General features: G+C 43.4%; 1 protein-coding gene across 1 annotated transcript in view; it reads left to right on the plus strand.

Moving 5' to 3' along the window:
- LOC128349701 (uncharacterized) overlaps positions 1–14,445 on the plus strand; it is a 269,429-nt gene that overhangs the window by 234,732 nt on the left and 20,252 nt on the right. The window contains 2 exon segments of the mRNA XM_053306456.1: positions 10,388–10,567; positions 14,029–14,223. Coding sequence (XP_053162431.1) covers positions 10,388–10,567; positions 14,029–14,223 — 375 coding nt within the window.

A 14,445-nucleotide genomic window follows, 5' to 3' on the forward strand; every position in this document is an offset into this window, starting at 1 on the left:
CAAAGGGGCTACAGGTTTTTAAAAAATAATTTAATATAATACGTCACTGTACACATATTCAGTTTGGCACTATGTACAGAGAATCAGGGCTAGTGAATACTGAGCTGATGCTAATGAGCTAGGATTGTATTCATTTGCTCTTACTTTGCTTCTTATGATAAGTGAGTTAAATGTGATGTCTTAATAATATGGCTATTAATGGTGAGTTTGTCTTTGAATCCGTGTGAAATCCTTAGTATTAAGGCCCACTGGGAGTTTCTTGCTCTCTTTCTCTCATTTTAACTGTCTTTCTGAAATACTAGAATATATTCCAAGCAGTGACACAGTTTACTCTGCAAATCCTTTAATTATTTTCAGAGTATCTGGGAAAAGCCAAATTCTCCATTTATTTTTTAAACTTCTGTAATAGTGATGCTACAATGCATAGTAGAGAATTAGACAGGCACTTCTGTTTAGTTGTCCAAGTACACCTCCAAATAGTATTTGGGTATTTCATGAGCCCTAGCACACAGAAATTTGTAGTTTTCCAGCATTTTTTGGTCTAGCTATGTCCACTGCTAAATAGTTTTTGAAATTTTAAGAGATTAATGAGCTTGACTTGTATTTTTCAGCTGATATTATAGTAAAGTTATCTGAAAGATGGGTGTCAGATGTTTGGACAGGGGGTGCAATTTCAGTGCTTGCCCTAGGCGCTATTTTCCCTACATACGCCTCTGTGTAGGAATGGTGAAGCCCTGTTCAGATTATGATTATGTAGGGGGAAGGCAGATAGGCTCCTGCCTTCTCCTCAGCTCCTTTCGTCACATCCTTTTTGGTTGTGTCCTCATTGGTGACCTAAAACCTTCTTATATTTTATGGTGCCAAATCTGGATATAATATTCCTCTTGTGGCATAAACACTGCTAAATGGTGCCATTATGGTGCCTCAGTTTAGTGGATCCTCATCCAGTCCTTTAATATTGTGACAATGCATCAAGGATACATCAGTGTGAAAGATCAATTTGGTATTTTTCTCGCATTTTGACATTGATACCCAGCTCCTTGCTGAGTGTAGCTTTTCAGCCAATCCACTAACCTTAAACATTTGAGCAGTTGTGTCTCTTTCAAAAGTTGCTGCAATCATGCAGCAATGCTTGGCATGCCATTAACCGTGATGAAATAACACTGACATAGCTGCAGTGGTTAAGAAAGTGAGAATTATTAATAATATTATTTGCATACTTTTTTCCAATCCCCCCCGCCCCCCCAAAAAAAGTTCTCAAAGCAGTTTAGATAGCAAAATGAATTAGCACTTTTGGGACAAAAAATCATTTTCTAATAATGCCATGACCTAACACAAGAACATAGAAAGCTACTTTATATACAGAGAGGAGAGCTAGTCTTGTGTTAGCAAGCATGACTTGTCCCCTTAGCTAAGCAGGGTCCACCCAGGTTGCATATGAATGGGAGACTTGATGTGTGAGCACTGTAAGTTCTTCCCCTCAGGGGATGGAGCCACTCTGGGAAGAGCAGAAGGTTTCAAGTTTCCTCCCTGACTTCTCCAAGATAGGGCTGAGACAGCTTCCTGCCTGCAACCTTGGAGAAGCCACTGCCAGTCTGTGAAGACAATACTGAACTAGATAGACCAATGGTCTGACTCAGTATATGGCAGCTTCCTATGTTCCTATATCTAGGAACATATAACATAGTTCCTATAACATAGTTAGGCCATTGGTCCATCTAGCTCAGTATTGCTAGACAGCAGGCTTTACTGCAGGATTAAGAGGGCTGAAATACTGCGAGTTACAGTGCATATCAGAAATTTCAAATTTGCCTCCAAAGCCAATGCAAAATAGTGGAATTCTTTACCCCAGATATAAATTGGGCTACGATCCAATGTGCAATGAAAAACCTGAATTGTGCTCCCCAATAGTTCGCAGGGACTTCGACGTAAATCTGGATGATATGTGAATGCACACCTGCCCTTCCAAAGTGAAATCACCATCTGGCAGAGCTCCTGGAGATGCCAGAGACTGAACCAGGGACCTTCTGCATGCAAAGCAGATGCTCTCCCATTGAACTATGACCCCTTCTCCAGCTATGCCCCCATTCTGTACAGAGACGACAGCACCTAAAAGTCTGAGTTGTAGATGACACTTATCACCTGCAAGTTCATTTGTATACAGGTGAAACTCGGAAAATTAGAATATCGTGCAAAAGTCCATTAATTTCAGTAATGCAAATTAAAAGGTGAAACTGATATATGAGACAGACGCATTACATGCAAAGCGAGATAAGTCAAGCCTTAATTTGTTATAATTGTGATGATCATGGCGTACAGCTCATGAAAACCCCAAATCCACAATCTCAGAAAATTAGAATATTACATGGAACCAAGAAGACAAGGATTGAAGAATAGAACAATATCAGACCTCTGAAAAGTATAAGCATGCATATGTATTCAGTACTTGGTTTGGGCCCCTTTTGCAGCAATTACTGCCTCAATGCGGCGTGGCATGGATGCTATCAGCCTGTGGCACTGATGAGGTATTATGGAAGACCAGGATGCTTCATTAGCGGCCTTCAGAAATTCTGCATTGTTTGGTCTCATGTCTCTCATCCTTCTCTTGACAATGCCCCATAGATTCTCTATGGGGTCAGGTCAGGCGAGTTTGCTGGCCAATCAAGCACAGTATACTGTATACTTTTCAGAGGTCCGATATTGTTCTATTCTTCAATCCTTGTCTTCTTGGTTCCATGTAATATTCTGATTTTCTGAGATTGTGGATTTGGGGTTTTCATGAGCTGTACGCCATGATCATCACAATTATAACAAATTAAGGCTTGACTTATCTCGCTTTGCATGTAATGGGTCTGTCTCATATATCAGTTTCACCTTTTAATTTGCATTACTGAAATTAATGGACTTTTGCACGATATTCTAATTTTCCGAGTTTCACCTGTAGAAGCACTCTCTGATGTACAGAAGCATATGGAAAAAACTGCTTTATGCCTAACATTTTGTGCATTTGATAGTAATATGGCTGATTTTTCAGCTTTTTGATTAGAAGTTGTGTTATTACAGAGGGTTGGGTGATTACAGAGTAGGAGTAGGTTTATTGTTTTCCTGGTTGGTTTGTTACAGATATATTTTAGTAGAACTAAAGAGCAAAAAAATAAATGGTATGAATATTTCCTAAAACAGTCTTAATCTGGAATTCATAAGGTGCAGAGGAAAGAAGCACCCACAAAGAGTAGTTTTCTCATCTTTTTTAATGTTGCCTAGAGCTTTCACTGCAGCATGCCTACTTACAAGGCAATTATGCTGAGGTGAACCACTTTAGACAAATGGGAGCTGAATGGTTATGTGCATAGAGATGTATAGCTTGGCAACCTGCATTCTATGCATAGGAATAAATTATTTGCTTTCAGTGTAATTATGTTAACTGGGATTGGCTGTGCCCCCCACCCCACCTTGGCAAGATTTGTTCTGCTCTAGCTTAGAGGATCTTGTGCAAGAAATTCTACCGTGTCTTTTTTGGTATATGCTTTCTGACATCAAGCAATAAACATAAGACTGCTTAGAGAAAATTCCGCAGGGTTTCCACTGTATTTTTAAAGAAGAAGTAAACAAATAGCAGCAGGATGCTGCTGCGTATAGTTAACTGCAGCTGCTGATGTGTAAAAATGCTAATAATCTCTTGGCGCACCTACGGTATAGTCAGTATTTAGCAACAGCTATACATTTTGCATTTGGACTGCAGGCACATCGCTAGCACCTGAAAATCTGCTTCAAATAAGCAGAAGGATCTCCTCCCTGTCCTCACTTTATTTTATATATCATATTTGTCTCTGGGCAGTTTGCAGCAAAATAAAACAAATTAAAACAGAAATTAAAACCTTAAAACAATTTAAAACCACAAGTCTAGTTAAAAAGTTTGGGTGAATAAATGTATCTTTAAAGACTTTTTAGAAGTTGCCAAAGATTGATTGATTGATTAAGTGCCATCAAGTTGACTCTTAGCGAACACATACATAGATTCTCTCCAGGATGATCTGTCTTCAACTTGACTTTCTAGGACTCTCAGTGTTGCATGCATTGCTGTTGTAATCAAGTCCATCCACCTTGCTGCTGGTTATCCTCCTCTTTTCTTCCTTCAACTTTCCCCAGCATTATGGACTTCTCAAGGGAGTTGAGTTTTTGCATAATGTGTCCGAAGTATGGTAGTTTGAGCTTGTTCATTTGTGCCTTGAGTGAAAATTCTGGATTGATTTGTTCTATGATCCATTTGTTTGTTTTCCTGGTTGTCCATGGTATCCTCAAAAGTCTTTTCCAGCACCAAAGTTCAAAAGCGTCAACACATTTTCTATCTTGATTCTTCAAAGTCCAGCTTTCGCGTCTATAGAGTATCACAGGAAAAACCATTGTTCGAATGATTCTAATCTTTGTAGGTATAGACACGTCAGCATCTAAATATCCTTTCCAAGACCTTCATTGCAACCCTACCAAGTGCTAATCTGCAGCATATTTCTTGAGTGCTGGATCCTTTATTGTTGATGGTCGATCCTCAAAGGCAGAAGCTATCCACCACATCAATGTCTTCATTATCAATTCTGAGGCTGGTTGCTGTAGCTGTTGTCATTGGTTTAGGCTTCTTTACATTTAGTTGTAGTCCCATTTTTTCACTGTGCTCCTTGACTTTCATTACTAGAGCTTGGAGATCATCCACATTCTCAGCTATCAGAGTGGTGTCATCAGCGCAGCGCAGGTTATTGATGTTTTTTCCTCTAACTTTAAAACCACACTCATCTTCTTCCAATCTAGCTTCTCTCAGTATATGTTCAGCATATAAGAGATGGGGAGATATAAGAGATGGGGAGGCTCTTATTTCAGCAAGGAGTGTATTCTAGAGTCTTGGGGCAGCAACAGAGAAGCCATGTCCCTGTGTAGCCACCAGACGAACTGGCGGCAACTGCATACAGACCTTTCCGGATGATCTCAATGGGTGATGGAGTTCATAGTGAAGAAGACATTGAGCTTCTTCTCATAAACAGTGAGATGGGCTCCAGAGCAGGCTGCAGGGAAGGCGATCGATGCGGCATTGCTGGGAGCAATGACTATTTGCGTGCATGTGCATGCAGCAGTGCCCAGGCAGCAATGTGCCCATGCAGCAGTGCCCAGGCAGCAATGACTATTTGTGCACCCAGACTATTCCCTGCATGCCCTGGCAGTGGGGAGGGTTGGGGGACAGGATGTGTTGTCCCAACCCCCGGAAATACCATGATGATGATGCACCACATGTGTGTGCAATGCATCATGGGGACCCCCCCTCCCCTTCCCGGGCTTCCCGCAGTCTTCCCGCACAATCAGAAAAATTGGGTTAAGAGAGAAGTCGCTCCCTTAATCTCATTTTAACGGGTGGCTAGTTAGGCGGGTTTGCCGCAGTGGTACTGCCGGGATCAGCCCGATCCTGGCAGTTCACACATGCGTGCAAAGCCAGGTTGGACTCCCTCTCAGGCAGTCCAGAAAGATACTATGGTGGATAGTATAAAAAACCACTGAGAGATCCAAAAGGACCAACAGAGTCACACTCCCACTGTCAACTGCCTGTTGGAGATTATCCATCAGACTGACGAAAGCAGTCTCCATCCCATAGCCTGCCCCCAAACCAATTTGAAATGGGTTTAGTTTCTCCAAGACTGACTGGAGCTGAGAGGCCACCACCCTCTCAATTAACTTGCCCCGCCATGGAAGATTGGGAACAGACCTATAGTTGCTTAACTCTGAAGGATCCAATGCAGGCTTCTTCAGAAGCAGTCTAATAATTGCCTCCTTAAGACAGGAAGGCATCCTGTCTGAGAAACATTTATAATATCTACCTGGTAGGGATGTGCCCGAACCAGCTTGGCAGACATGGGCAGGGCAGGGATCAGTTCCTTTTAAAACCAGGTAACCAGGTACTTACCTGCTCCTCTGCCACCCAACTGCTTTTCCGAGCACTACGCTCACTTTACAAAAGGCTACACGTGGCTGCAGTGTTGCTCCCAGCAGCCTGCGTATGGTGCTGGCATGCACATGGTGTTGCCGATCATGGCGGCCACCATGTTTGTGTTGACACTGTGTGCAGGCTGCTGGGAGCAGCACTGCAGCCACATGGGGCCTTTTGTAAAGCAAATGCTACGCCTGGAAAAGTGGTGGGGTGGTGGAGGAGCAGATGAGGACTTGCTTACCTGGTTTTCAAAGGAACTGATCCCCACCCTGCCGAACCAGTTCGGATGCAGGCGCCAGAGCCGGTTTGGCATTTTCTTAAGGAGACACCAAACCAGTTGAGGCACACCCCTACTTTCAGTCCTTCTACAACAACACCCCCCCCCGTCACATAGTGTAAGCTGTGTTGGACAAGGGTCAAGAGAACAGGTGGTAGACTGCACTGCTTCAAGCAGCTTATCCACACTAGGGTTGTGCATGAACCATAAATTGTGGTACAGTTCAAATTTGGATCATGAACCGCGTGTTGCCAAACCAGTTCAGTCAAACCAGCCAGTCCAGTCTGTTTGACCGACCCACTTCGGCCATTCAAGTGGCTGTACTTGTAAAGAGGGATCCAGTGAGGCCATTTCCATGGCTTTCTAAAAGATTCACTGTGGTGCGCACTATGGCTATGGACTAAGCCAGCGGGGGTTGAGCGGTGGCTCTGGCAGCTGTACCAGCCAGGTAAGACCCTTTAACAAGCTCACTCGTTGCTGCCTCCACTCCTGGTCACCTGTTCAATGCTGAACTAGTCGCCTGAACAGGGCTTGGTTCAGTTCGATTGTAGACCAAACTGCCTTCAAATCAGCCTGGTTTGAGGTGAACTGGTTCGGCATCAAACAGTTTGTTTACACGCCTAATCCACATCATCAGAATTCACAAACTGAAACTGATTCAGCATAAACACATAAGAGGCGATGCTGGATATCTTCGCATTAGACTCTGCAATAATTGTGGAGTCTGAGTCCAAGTCAGCCCGAATACGAGATATTTTATCCACAAGAAACTCATTAAAAACATCACAATGGGTAATTGATGGTTCCAAATTCCTAATTCAAGAGAAGAGGGGCATGTACTAGCCCTCTGACAACCCTAACCAACTCTGCTGGGCGTGAGTTTGCAGATGCAATACAGGCAGAAAAGAATTGTTTATTTGCTGCATGTGTGGCCTGAGTCTTCAGATGTGTATGGTGTAATTGTCAGATTTGAGTCGAGTCTTTCTCCACTTGTGCTCCAGTAATCTACCTTGCCGCTTCAGCTCATGTAGTTCTTCCATATACTGTTCCAGTTCTCCACCAGGACATCAACAAAATCAGTGGCAGAGCCAACATTAAATCCTTCCGAGGCTTCTTGGAATCCTATTGTATCCAATAATCTTCTTGGGTAGACCATCCTAATAGGCCCCTTACTCCTGTGCAGGTAGGACGTGGTTGTGAGTCCAACCTCAACCAGATAGTGGTCCATCCATCCATGACAATGAGGGAATCACAGGAGTCACCCATGGAATACCACCCTGATCAGAGTAAAAGACCAGATCAAGTAGGTGGCCAGCAACATGTGTCGGTCCCGAGACCTCTTGGGATAGGCCCATAGTTGTCATGGCTGCTATGAACTCCTGAACCACCCCGGACAAATTGGTCTCGGAGTGAACATTGAAGTCCCCCACTACAATAAGTCTGGGAGACTCCAATGCCAAGCCCAAGCCCGTCTGCTCCGTTAGCGACTGTTGGGCAGCTGAGTGATCGGTACACCAAAAAAAGTCCCAGTCTATCCCTGGTCCCCTAACTTAAGTACACACATTCAGTATGGTCAGCCTCTTCGACAGGGATCCTGGTAAGGGAGATGTTATTCTTATAAACCACGGCCACTCCACCTCCCTGCCTATGCCCTCTCACCTCAACAGAGTACCCTGGAGGGAGAAGCTGGGACCAGATGTGGTCACCAGCTTCCCCCAGCCAAGTCTCTGTGATACATAACAGATCAGCCCATTCATCTATAATCCGATCATGAATGATTTCTGATTTATTCCAGACCAACCTGGCATTACAGAGGACCAAGGTGAAGTTCTGTGGGTAGTTGGCACTGCTCCCCGAGGTCAAAGAGCTGAAAGGACAGCCTGAGGAGGAAACTGATTTCCCTTCCCCTGTAACAGCTTGTTGACCTGCCAACATTACTTCTTCCGTTCCCCACCACCACCAGAATAGCCGCTCCACAGTCAATTGACACCCCGTTCTCCATCTCCCCACCTCCAGACAAGCCTAGACACATGGTAGACTTCTCCTAAGACTCCTAAGACTCAACAATAGAAGCTTTCTCAACAACAGCCCTAGGGCAGAGTGTTCTGATGACAGTGCACTGCATATCATATTAGCCCATATTGAATGTGCTGGGAACACCAACCCTAGCAGTTCTGTGTATGCATTTGGGTTGAGCATAGGAAAGATGTGAAGCCTCTTGAACTCCCCCTGCAATTGAGGTGCTAGCTGGGGGACACAGCTAGTGCTTAAATTCGCTGCTACAAGTGGGCAGTTTGCTCATTCCCTGTGCAATAAACTAACTATCTAGAAAGTCTAGGAACATAGGAAGGTGCCTTATACCGCGTCTGATACTTGTTCCATTTAGCTCAGTATTGTCTACTCTACGCAGACTGACAGCAGCTTCTCCAAGGTTGTGGGCAGGAGTCTCTCTCAGCCCTATCATGGAGAAGCCAAGGAGGGAGCTTGGAACCGTCTGCATGCAAGCAGGCAGATGCCCTTCCCAGAGCGGGCCCCATCCCCTAAGGGGAATATCTTACAGTGCTCACATGCAATCTCCAATTCAAATGCAAGCAAGGGGGAACAATTCATGCCTGCTACCACAAGACCAGCTGTTCTCCAGTGTGTTTCAGTGTGTTTCCTTTGTCTAATGTTTGTTTTATGCTGTAAACTGCCTGGAGACACATTTATTTTATAAATAAATAAATAATGTTAGAGTATCATATTTGTTTTACTATATAAAGCACACCATATGTTGCTGGTTCTTTATTAAATAAATACTAACAGAACCATACCTATACTTTTTCTCCATCTTCTGCCTTTGCTTTAAAATGTACTGGTCTGTCTTTCTTTTTTTCCAGGTTTTTCAAAACTACATCTGTGTCTTATGAGGCTTCTCAGATTCTCTTCTCAAAGATTTAATTAGCTGACTGCATAGTAGTGTGATTGTGAAGCAAGGCAGACCTTCTGCAGCACATTCCTCCTATTACCCTTGCTAAGTGAACCATGAGAATGAAGCAGAGCAAATGGCACCCTCAACTTCACTGATTAATTGTCAGCCTCAGCCCTCACACTTGGCAAAAAGCTTATCTGCATTTCAAAGTTAACATGACTCTCAGGCAGGATGGTGTTGCCTGCCTGCTTATGTAGATGCTTGCTCCTTATTGTGCTGTTCAGATCCTTTTGTGTTCTTTCTTTCTGAACGTATTTAAGTGCTAGTAAGAAATGAGACCTGGAAGTGAGAAGGATTTGCCACAGGAAACAGGAATTTGAATAGAATCACTAGGCCCCTGGAAGTGTGGATGAAAGAAGGGGATAAGGAGAGAAAGAGAATTGATGTTGTTTATGTAAACAGGTAGATTGGGGGGAAGAAAATCAACTGGACAAATGAAACTAATTGCTTGTTGTGAAGATAAATGTGGCACAGAAGGTCGGGGTTGTGCCCTAATAGGTGGGCACCTTGTCATACAGTGTTACATTGAAGTGTGTCTTTTAATTTGCATTTTAATTTCTCCTATGTTGCAATGGTGGCATTCCCTCCAGATGACCATGATGTGGGGGAGGAAAGATTAAACCTCTAAATGATCATGCATGTTCAACCTTCTTTTTATACCTCTGTGGCAAAACCCACTAAGTGCTTCTGCAGCACAGACCCAGTGAAAATGAATTAGGGAGGCAAGGTGCTTGATGTACACACATGCACGTACACACTGCTCTCCCTGTTATCACAGCTAACATGTTTAAAGCGTCTTGATAGCCATGGAACAAAAAATATGTGGCAGTACTCCCCAAACTGCTTGAAAATCACGCTTGAATTTATCCAAGGAAGGCATCTGCCATCTAGGTGACTCCTTCAGGCATCTCCCCAAACTGCAGTGTGCTACTATCAGAGAGGAGTGCCATCACAATCTATGACTAACTTTTCTTTATCCACACTCCTTCCACTGACCCAAATTCCCAGCTTAGGGTATCTGAAAAGAGTTGGACTTTGATTGGCACTCTGCGATGATCTCAAGCATCCGCTCCTCCTCCTTGAGGATGCTGCTTGGATGACAGAAGCTGAACATAGGCAGGTTAGGTGGATAAAGGCCAGGCTGTGAAAATGTTTGCTTTCTCTGTTCCAGCTCATCAGTGATGGTGGTGTGGTCTATGCAGAAGCCCTCTGGGATCATGTCACCATGGATGACCAAGAGCTAGGCTTCAAGGCTGGTGATGTCATTGAAGTAATGGATGCAACTAACAAAGAGTGGTGGTGGGGCAGGATAATGGACAGCGAGGGCTGGTTCCCTGCCAGCTTTGTACGGGTAAGATCCTTTGTATTGTTTAAAAACTGTATTCATTCACATCAAGCTCTGTTCTGCGGAGACAAGTGTTTCCTGCTGCTCTGGTAAGTGTTTTCATAGATTGAGCATCCAACATATTTCAGCATTCAACATATTTCAACTTGGTTGCTTTCAGCATTCCAAATAATCTGTAGCAACGCCTGCATAGGTGGGCAGATGAGCTATCACTATTCCCCTTATGTGGGCAATGGTTGTGAGCCTGAATTGTGATGCCCACACAGTCCCTTTCCCCCTTCATGTGTCAGTGGGTGCATCAAGGTGATTGGCAAGACCAAGCATATTCAGATTTCCATCTCATTAGCTTAGCTTGAGTGAGAGCAAGGAGTAAAGGGGCAGCTCATAGTCAAGTGAAGAGGAGGAGCATTCAAAAGCTTCAGCTTATGTTTTTGTGTGTGGGTGAAACAGATGATGAGAAATGGTTGCTGAATGGTCCACACTTCAGTTTTGAATAAAGGACTCTAGGCCAGTTATTAAATCAGCAGAGTTGCACAGCAACAACTTCAACAAGAAGAATACCAGCTATCATTGTTGCTGGAAAGATCTGGGTACTATTTACAAAAATTAAGTATTTTAAGGTATTTTAATTCTTTGGCTGAAATTCTAGAGTTGAACTGAGTTGGTGGACAAACCCAGTTTCTTTACAACAGGGGCTCATAGTTTCACTGGTTTGTTTGTTTGTTTATTACATTTATATCCCACTCTTCCTCCAAGGAGCTCAGAGTGGTGTACATGGTTATGTTTCTCTTCACAACAACCCTGTAAGGTAGGTTAAGCTGAGAGAGAAGTAACTGGCCCAGAGTCACCCAGTGACTCTGAATTCATAATTCAGGTAGTAGCAAAAGCCCTCCATTTTCTGTGGGTTTTGGTAGCCTTACACCCATGTCTGGATTTGGAATTACAGTCAGTTGAGTTTATTAAACCATCACAGACAGAGGCACCATAAATTACAAATAAGGTGCAGAATTACATTGTTTTTGATGGACATGTTCTGTTGCTAGCTGTAGATGAACTTTTGGTACAGAACCAACCTAGCTTAAAATCCTCTTCATAGCACCTGTTTCTACATCAGGTATGTTAATGCACCATGGTTACCTCTGAATCAACATCATATGGTGAATATCACCAGCTTAGATGACTTGAATGGCGATTAGACAAATCCATGGAAGACAGATCTGCCAGTGGCTTTTAGCCATGATGGCTGTATCCAGGGTCAGAGGCACAGAATACCAGCTGCTGGGGAGCCATAGTGGGAGAGGCTATTGCCTTCAAGCCCTCCTTATGATTTACTTAGAAGCATCTGATTGGTCACTCCAGGAAAATACCGTAATGGGTTAGATAGACCTTTTGTCTGATTTCTGCTGGAAAAAAGCAGTATAAAATTGAATGATTAGGTAAATAATCAGAATCACTGCTGAATCCGTATGTACAGTGCATTCCTCATATACTGGGTATATAGATATGAGTTTATTTTCTCCAGAATGAAACATGGATGACATTAGCAATGGTCTAATTTCTACACTTTTCCTATGTTTTGCATCATCAAATAAATGTGGGAGGGTCGTATATTTTGCTTTGCCAGCACTGAGTCATAAACTGTGACATCGTTTTTGGAGTTGCAAAGGTAATTTTTTGTGCTGTGGGAAGATGTACCAGGGTGCTACTTTAGAATCAGAATACTTTGGAAGTACACCAACAGTTTCCCAGGAAAAAAGGCTTTAGAGCACTTGATAAAAACCTATACACTAAAATACTGGGTAGTTTGATTTTTCAGTCTTTTTTCTGTTGCCATCTTTTGGTCACTCTGATATAATTTGATGAGCGTGAGGCTTTTGTATATCATCTCACTTGCCTACAAATACAGTCTTTGTTCAATTTCTTTTACAATTATTGAAATGTTATTTATATTTCTGGGAACAAACCCATTTTTTGAAATTATTCTGTCACCATGATTGTTGAAAAAGAGAAGTTGTGTATAGAATTATCTAAGTGTTGACTTCTGAGGCAAAAGGGGAAACTCATCCCAATCTACCTGTACTCTGGGCAAACATTTTAGTCTTCGAGGGTAGGTGTGAAATCAGTGCTGTGCTACATTAAGCCATTTCCCCCTTCTCTGCATCCTCAGTTGATACAAACTGAGATCTAAGGAATAACTCAGAACTTATTCATAGTGTTGAAGTCCAGGTCCTTCACAGCCCCTGGGAGGCACCAAATCGTTTTTAGTCTGTCCCAGTTGGTGTTGCTGCCTGTCCAAGCATGACGATGATTAATTTGCAGGGGAGGGGGAGGCCTCCAAATGCCTTTAGGCCCAGGCTCCAAAATTACCTAGGTGCACCTCTAAACTCACACACACACACACACACACACACACACACACACACACTCTCTCTCTCTCTCTCTCTTCCTCCAACCAGACTGCTCTGTATTATATCTGGGGGAAACCTTACCTTAGCCAGAGACTGGATGGATTTCAGGTAGTACAGCTGGAGCTGAAGAACGTTCTCCCTTTCCCTTAGAGCACACAGATACTAAAGGATGCAACTGGTGATGGGTGAAGAGATCCAGGTTCATTTTGGAATAGGACTGGCAGTTATCTGTGACAGTGTAGAAAATGGGTGGGTGGGTGTGTTCTTTTTTTGCAGTGTTCTAAATGGACTCATCTTTGCCCGTCTCAGTCTTTGAGCCCCCTAACACACCCTGAAGCATCCCACCCTCCTTAACTGGTGACTGCTGCTACTGCGGCTGACTGTTCTCTTGTTCCTCCTGTTTGGAGTAGCAGCCACCATGGCAAGAGCAACAGCTTTCTCTCCCCTCCCCTGCTCTTCTTTCCCCTCCTCCTCCTTGGCAGAGATAGGGAAGAAAGTCTCCCTCTTTCTCACTCCCCTCCCCTCCCCTCCCCTCCCTAGTGCCTTTAACGATACAAGGGCACTCAGGAATTACAGGTGTCTTCAGCATCACTAGATGGAACTCCTGCAGTAACCTCCAGCTTCCAGCATGGAGGCTCTCAAGTCTCTCTCTCTCCCCTTATGTGTGAACAAGCTGTAAGCCAACTAATGAAAATAATGCCTGGAAAATCTTCACTGCAGCTCCTTCACACCCATTATCTGATTCAAGCTCTCTCACAGGTGGAGAACTTGTCCAACTTAATCTTGTCCAACTTGTTGGATTGCCCATGCTTAATTCCAGTCACTGTTGCCTTAAAAACCACCCGTATTCCAAACCATGAAATTAGTTATGCAGGTCTTCAGAGATCTAGAATTTGTACCCTCAACATTGGTAGGTATGAAGGCGGATTTGGATTGTGGGAGCGGGATCCTTGCTGCTTAGTTATAGGTTCTTGTATGGACAAAAGCAACACTAGCGAGTATGAAAAGCAGGAAAGAAACAAGGTATTGCATGATGGACATTTTTCTTTATTGACACAGCTCCGAGTGAACCAAGATGAACCGATGGAAGACTATCCTCTGAAGCTAGAGGATGGCAGGGAGGAAGACTCCATAAATGCTGTCCACCGTTACGGGGTGGGGCAAACAACTAAGGATCAAATGAGGACCAATGTGATCAATGAAATCCTAAGCACAGAAAGAGATTACATCAAACACCTGAAGGACATATGTGAGGTAATAGAGGCATGCAGAGAACATGTGAGTTTCACATTTTTACAAAGCAGCAAGGGTGTCAAGGCCAAAGAAATTCATAAGCTGAGTTTTAGAAAAACGGTAATGTTTGTAACATGGCATTTTCTTTAGAAATTCTTCAAAAGTCTGGAGCTCACCACGGACCACTAGCTGAGTTACCTATACTATTGTTAATCTACTTCTTCAATATAAATGGCTTTGTTC

Source organism: Hemicordylus capensis, chromosome 3 (assembly GCF_027244095.1).
Source record: "Hemicordylus capensis ecotype Gifberg chromosome 3, rHemCap1.1.pri, whole genome shotgun sequence".
Classification (NCBI taxonomy): Eukaryota; Metazoa; Chordata; class Lepidosauria; order Squamata; family Cordylidae; genus Hemicordylus; species Hemicordylus capensis.